Source organism: Argentina silus (assembly GCF_951799395.1).
Source record: "Argentina silus genome assembly, chromosome: 13".
NCBI lineage: Eukaryota > Metazoa > Chordata > Actinopteri > Argentiniformes > Argentinidae > Argentina > Argentina silus.
In genome coordinates this window covers 267,557-275,056 of record NC_139667.1, presented here as the reverse complement: position 1 = coordinate 275,056, position 7,500 = coordinate 267,557, and the positions used below count along the sequence as shown (strand labels likewise).

The window sequence follows — 7,500 nt, the reverse complement described above, 5'->3', positions numbered from 1 at the left end:
CTGATAGGCTTGTCTCCAGCGTTGGCCTGAGACTCCTCCTCTGATATCTGGTTCTGGATCATCAACTTCAGGAAGTCCGTCTGGCTCTGTTACCATGGAGAAGACACAGGTGTGTCACCATGGTGACCAGTCTAGAGATCCTAGATACTAGGTATAATATTGTGTGTGTGTGTGTGTGTGTGTGTGTGTGTGTGTGTGTGTGTGTGTGTGTGTGTGCGTGAGTGTGATGGGAGACTTACTGAGTGGTCTGTTTGATGCTCCGTCTTAATTTTCCTGATGATGTTCCAGAAGAATTCAACGCTGTCCTTCTTGAACAGGGTGAAGCCCAGCTTGTTCAGCAGCCAGGAGAACCAGGGGAACAGGAAGAACATGAAGAAGACCAAGGGTCGTGGTGTCATGATCTTCTTCAGGTGAGAGAGCAGAGGATCCGTGGGGTTGTTGATGGAGTCTGTGTCCACACTGAAGGATGCACTGGTCACCACGTCCAGACTGTAGGGACTCAGGAATCTAGGACAGGGGGAGACATGAGTCTAGGACAGGAGACATGAGTCTAGGACAGGAGACATGAGTCTAGGACAGGAGACATGAGTCTAGGACAGGAGACATGAGTACTGAGGTCAGACTGGAGATGAGGCATGGTGCGTAATGGTGTGACCAGTAGGGGGCAGCGTGCAGTACTGCTGGTGTGACCAGTAGGGGGCAGTGTGCAGTACTGCTGGTGTGACCAGTAGGGGGTGTTTACATCAACGTCAGGCTGGGAGAACAGACAGCAGGAAGGTGCAGGATGTTGTTAGTGTGGATCTGAGGACGTACTGTTTGATCTGGACCGCTTCGTCTGGGTTCCTGCTCTTCAAGCTGTCTACCAGACGGTCTGCGTAGCGCTCCGCGATGGGGAACACCTGGAACACAAGCAGAGCAGAGAGTTCTCTTCAGAATGTTCTCAGACAGAAATGGTTCTGAAAGGGTTCTTCATTGGTCCCCATAGAGGATCCCTTGTCAGAGAAGGTTCTAAATGGAGCGTGTGTATGTGTGTATGTGTGTGTGTGTGTGTGTGTGTGTGTGTGTTACCTGTCTCAGTCGGCCGCCAGTGAAGGATGGAGAGACAGCATTGCGGATTCTTCTCCACTGCTCGTCCTCCACCACGGTCATGGAGTCCTTCAGCGGGCCCATCACCTCCTTGTTCTTCACCCCCTTTGGGCCAGAGAGTCACAACAAACAGATGTCTTAGTCCCAAAATACTAATATAGTTTAGATACACTCAACCTGCACTTTATCAGGAACCTTCTCATGGTGGAGGAACACCTGTACACCTTCTCATGGTGGAGGTGGTGGAACACCTGTATACCTTCTCATGGTGGAGGTGGTGGAATGGGGTGGGGAATGTTTTCTTGGGCCCGTTAATACCAATCAATCATCTCTTGAATGCCACAGCCTATTTGAGTGTTGTTGCTGACCATGTGCATCCCTTCATGGCCACAATTGACCCATCTTCTAATGGCTCCTACCAGCATGATAATGCACCATGTCACAAAACAAAGCGGAGCGGAGGTGAGCTGGTGGCTGGAGGGTTGTTGGCATTCTATCTAAGGTGCCTCCACTGCCGTTGTGCCCTTGAGCAAGGCACTTAACCCCTATGGCAGAGCCTATGCCCTGGCCTGTGTGTTATGTGTGGGGGTGGAACACACAAACCATCTGCCTGTACTAATGGAAGGAGCCGGAAGCGCGTCTCTCACCCGGCGGTTGGTGAAGGCTGAGTAGCATTCCTTCACCATGACGGTTTTGATGATCTCTGGGTCCACCACCATCAGCAGAGGATCTCTCGCGTCAAACAGCCTGCAGCCACACACACACCATGACATCAGCAAAAAGCGCCAAATATACAGATGACTGGTGACATCATTAAACGGAATGAGGAATGATCTCACGTGTGTGTGTGTGTGTGTGTGTGTGTGTGTGTGACTCACCCCCAAACTTTTCCATATTTCTGGTAGCACTCCATGTCAAAGTTGGTGAACGTCTGCGAGGGAAACGTGATGCGTTGTCAGATCAACTTCAGATATGATGATGCAACAGTCAGACGTCCATGATATGAACCATCATAAACTACAGATGCAACATACTGAGCAATGGTATGAGGTAATACTATGTTATCCACATGTAGTAATATGTCATTTGCCTGTGCAAATATTTTGTTTTAGCTAACCAATTTGGGAATAATATTTTGGGAAATAAACACAAACCTGTAAGAAGCAAGACTGATGAAAATATTGGCTGTGCAAATATTTAGTCTTAGCCTGTTGGTGAAGTTTGTGTTTGAAGTAAAGACGTGATATCAACAGAGAGGGTTAGGGTTAGTATGATAGAACACTACTGGCTTCTCTCTGGTCACACCGAGAGGAAAGCCCTTCCTGTGGGCGACGGGGACACAGCACTGGAAAACCCAGACAACCAGTGTCACAGTAAACCGTTTAGGAATAAACCTCCTGCTTCATTCTCAGGTTTCTCCATCAGAGCTCCTCATCACTGCCTGGACCACATGTTTACTGAACACTGGACCACATGTTTACTGAACACTGGACCACATGTTTACTGAACACTGGACCACATGTTTACTGAACACTGGATCATTTGTTTCTATTTGATTCAGTGTGTTTGAAAACAACAGAGACAATATCAGATAATCACTGACCTTCCAGTAATAATGCCAGAATGTTCCCAGAAACGGCAACGGTCTGGGTCCAGGAATCCCCAACTTCTTAAAAAAGCCATAAGGCCAAATGGAATAACTGAGAGAGAATAGAGGAGAGGGGAGGAGGGGAGAGGGGAGGAGAGGAGAGGAGAGGAGAGGAGAGGGGATGGGGGGGGGAGGGAGGGGGAGACAGTAAGGGTCAGTTGTGTACATCGTGCCTCTTCTGGATGATAAAGGATAATAAAACATTAGAAAGGAGGTTCCTCATCGTACAGCACGTCAGCGAGTCACATGACATCAGCCAAGAAAACAAGTCTGGCGCACACACCCCCATCCTCATCAACGGGACTGAGGTGGAGCGAGTCACCAGCTTCAAGTTTCTGGGTGTCCACATCTCTGAGGACCTCTCCTGGACCCTCAACACCTCCACCCTGATAAAGAAGGCTCACCAGCGTCTCTTCTTCCTGAGGAGACTAAAGAAGGTCCATCTATCTCCTCAGATCCTGGTGAACTTCTACCGCTGCACCATCGAGAGTATCCTTACCAACTGTGTCACAGTATGGTATGGCAACTGCTCGGCATCGGACCGGAAAGCACTGCAGAGGGTGGTGAAAACTGCCCAACGCATCACCGGTTCCTCACTCCCCTCCATCGAGGCTGTCCAGGGCAAACGATGCTTGCGTAAGGCACGCAGCATCGTCAAGGACATCTCTCACCCCAACCACAGACTTTTCACCCCACTCCCCTCCGGGAGGCGCTACAGGTCTCTCCGCACCCGAACCAGTAGGTTCAGAGGCAGCTTCTTCCCTGCGGCTGTCACCCTGCTGAACTTGAACACTACACCTACCTGACAACCTACTACCCCCGCAACCCCCACCCCCCCCCCCCCCCCCCCACCCGGACTATTGCACTATTGCACTATACTCCCCTCCCCTGCTCTTACTCAATACCACTGCTCTTCTGTACATACCTGTTCATACTGTTCATACTGTTCATAATGCACATAATGCACATATCCTATATTTTCTTTAATACTACTGCACATACTGTACATACTTGTTTATACTGTTTATACGGCATTCCATATTTATATTTATTCTGCTATCTACCTCATGTTACTGTTAATACATATATACTGCTAGACTGCATTACCCATACAGCTCATATGCTGCTACACTGCTCATACTGTAACTATTTATTCTGCTATAATGCTACTGCTACTCACATACTGCTATACTGCACTGCTATATTATACTGCTTATATTATACTATATCATACTGCACTACTACTGATCATATATTGCACTACCTGTAAATACTGTTCATTGCACTTTCTGCTATTTTGCACTTCTGGTTAGACGCTAACTGCATTTCGTTGTCTCTGTACTTGTACTCTGCACAATGACAATAAAGTTGAATCTAATCTAATCTAATCTAAAAAGTCCAAAGTCCCTTTAAATAACCCTGATCATCCACGTCTATCTGGAACAGAGGAGGAGTGAGAAGAGGGGGATGACAGAGCCCAGTCCCAGCAGTAGAAGAGAGAATAGCGAGGGAGAGGGAGAGGTAGAGGGAGAGGGAGAGGTAGAGGGAGAGGGAGAGGGAGAGGTAGAGAGGGAGAGGGAGAGGGAGAGGTAGAGAGGGAGAGGTAGAGGGAGAGGGAGAGGGAGAGGTAGAGAGGTAGAGGGAGAGGACGTAGAGAAGTGGTAGTAAAAGACATAGAGAGCACAGAACAGCCGTAGCGAAGAAAGGGAGTGAAAGAGAGGGAGGGAAAGAAGAGAGGAAAGAAGGGAATCCACCCAGTACTTACAGCAGAAGGAGAGAGAACACGAGGAAGAGGAGAGTCCAGGTCTCGGCTGAGAATGAGGGAAACATGAGGAGATCTCCGTCTTCCTGAGTCTTCCTGTGAGTCTGTCCTGTGTATGAACTCAGAAAGCAGGAAGTGACTGTCAGCACTGGCCTTTGAGCCTTTGAGCCTGTGAGGACTACGTAAGAAGCTGTTGCCTGTGAGGACTACGTAAGAAGCTGTTGCCTGTGAGGACTACGTAAGAAGCTGTTGCACAACACACCCTATCCTAGTTTATTACAGTTCTATATGAGAGCATTTTACACAGAGTTCACAGGGTCAGAGTTCACAGGTTCAGGGTTACACATGGTAATAGAAGAGCAGACAGAAGAATGTTACGACAGCCTGTGTGTGTGTGTGTGTGTGTGTGTGTGTGTGTGTGTGTGTGTGTGTGTGTGTGTGTGAGTGAATCGTGGTTAATGTAATCTACACCAGACTCCGCTGTACAGCTGCCCGGCTTTCAGCTGTTATGGGTGGATCGTGACCCAATTTCTACTCGCAAGGCGAAAGGAGGAGGAATCTGTTTCTGGAAAATCAACGCTGGTGCAACGACGTCAAAGTGATTTTGCAAACTTGTTCTCCTGACCTGGAATCATTTTTCATCACCTGCAGACCGTTTTAGTCTCCACGTGAATTCACTTCTTTTATATTGGCTGGAGTTTCCATCCCTCCGCAAGCTGATGTGAAAGTGGCTCAACGTCAACTCACCGACCAAATATTAGGAGTGGAGAGAAGGAGAGAGAACACGAATTCCCCATTATTGTCCTTGGGGACTTTAACACGGGCAACTTAACTCACAAACTCCCTAAATATAAACAGTTGATCAAATGCCTTTATCTTATGATGACTGTTGGATAGATGATTCACTTACTTAAACAAATGTATTGTTGTACGTCGCTTTGGATAAAGAAGTCTGCTAAATGCCATAAATGTAAAATGTAAATGTAAACTGCATTTTACAACAGTAATTGTTAATGTGTTATTATCATAGAAACGAGCAGAGCAGTGGGCATTTATAAACGTTTTATTTAATGTATCTTTCATATCATTCTTTAGATCAATAAAACTCATATAACAATATACATCATTATTATATATTTTATGATTATTGCTTTACAATAAAATGTGTTGGTTTGATACATCCATTTATAGAGAATACATTCCCCAGCGATGTCTTTAACTTCATAAGAACCCTACATTAGACCTGACCTACCCTGGCATGCACCACACACACACACACACACACACACACACACACACACACACACACACACACACACACACACACACACACACACACACACACACACACAATCACACACACGCCACACACACACACACACACACACAGTGTGTGTGTGTGTGTGTGTGTACATACATGAACAGAATCAATACTTTCAGCAGCTTCAAATACAACATTGTATTTCTCCTCCCCTGACCCTCCTGTAGAGGGTTACATACATGTCATGTATGTCATATACATCTAACACTGACCCACCTTCCCCCTCTCACACACACACACACACACTGACGACACAGCAACGTACAAGACCAACACTCAACAACAGTTACCATGAACATGGACCCCCCCCCCCCCCCCCCCCACACACACACACATGCTAACACAGACGGGGGGGGGTACTTGTAGCAGTCTGGTGTGTGTGTGTGTGTGTGTGTGTGTGTGTGTGTGTGTGTGTGTGTGTGTGTGTGTGTGTGTGTGTGTGTGTGGGGGGGGGGTCGACTCTTAGTTGCCTGGTTTGGAGGTCGACGGGGGTGATTACAGGAAGCTTCTGTTCCCAGCATGCATTATAGACAAACGGGGGGAGGGGGTGGAGAGACGGGAGCAGCTCTAAAATATCTACACTGGAACTGCCCCCCCACCCCCTAAAAGAAAGCACTGTTTCTCCTGGATCTCGACGTGTTCCAGGGTCATATTTACAAACAAACAGACGGGAGACAAAGTACACACACCTACCCCCCCCCCCCCCTACCCCCCCCCCCCCCCACACACACACACACACACACACACACCCCTGGACCCCCTACCCCCCCCCCCTCCTCCACACACACACACCCCTGGACCCCCTACCCCCCCCCCCCCCCCCCTCCTCCACACACACACACCCCTGGACCCCCTACCCCCCCCCTCCTCCACACACACACACACACCCCTGGACCCCCTACCCCCCCCCCTCCTCCACACACACACACACACACCCCTGGACCCCCCCCCCCTCCTCCACACACACACACACACCCCTGGACCCCCCTGGACCCCCTGGACCCCCTACCCCACCCAGCACTGAGGATAGCCCCTCTCTCCCTCTCTCTCTATATACATTCACCCAGCACTTTATCAGGAACCTGTACACCTTCTCATGGTGGAGGAACACCTGTACACCTTCTCATGGTGGAGGAACACCTGTACACCTTCTCATGGTGGAGGAACACCTGTACACCTTCTCATGGTGGAGGAACACCTGTATACCTTCTCATGATGGAGGAACACCTGGACACCTTCTCATGGTGGAGGAACACCTGGACACCTTCTCATGGTGGAGGAACACCTGTACACCTTCTCATGGTGGAGGAACACCTGGACACCTTCTCATGGTGGAGGAACACCTGTACACCTTCTCATGGTGGAGGAACACCTGGACACCTTCTCATGGTGGAGGAACACCTGTACACCTTCTCATGGTGGAGGAACACCTGTATACCTTCTCATGATGGAGGAACACCTGGACACCTTCTCATGGTGGAGGAACACCTGGACACCTTCTCATGGTGGAGGAACACCTGTACACCTTCTCATGGTGGAGGAACACCTGGACACCTTCTCATGGTGGAGGAACACCTGTACACCTTCTCATGGTGGAGGAACACCTGTACACCTTCTCATGGTGGAGGAACACCTGGACACCTTCTCATGGTGGAGGAACACCTGTACACCTTCTCATGATGG

General features: G+C 48.9%; 1 protein-coding gene across 1 annotated transcript in view; it reads right to left on the bottom strand.

The window, feature by feature from the left end:
* Positions 1-4,591, bottom strand: part of LOC310814136 (cytochrome P450 3A40-like) — a 7,586-nt gene extending 2,995 nt beyond the window's left edge. The window contains exons 1-8 of the mRNA XM_083683434.1: positions 4,500-4,591; positions 2,690-2,786; positions 1,965-2,017; positions 1,734-1,833; positions 1,069-1,191; positions 814-899; positions 240-507; positions 1-86 (exon numbers count right to left, since the gene is read on the bottom strand). The exon at positions 1-86 is cut by the window's left edge and continues 2 nt beyond it. Of these exons, the coding sequence (XP_083539560.1) occupies positions 1-86; positions 240-507; positions 814-899; positions 1,069-1,191; positions 1,734-1,833; positions 1,965-2,017; positions 2,690-2,786; positions 4,500-4,564 (878 nt within the window). The 5' untranslated portion in view covers positions 4,565-4,591. The remainder of the gene's footprint in view (positions 87-239; positions 508-813; positions 900-1,068; positions 1,192-1,733; positions 1,834-1,964; positions 2,018-2,689; positions 2,787-4,499) is intronic.
* Positions 4,592-7,500: the final 2,909 nt, after the last annotated feature.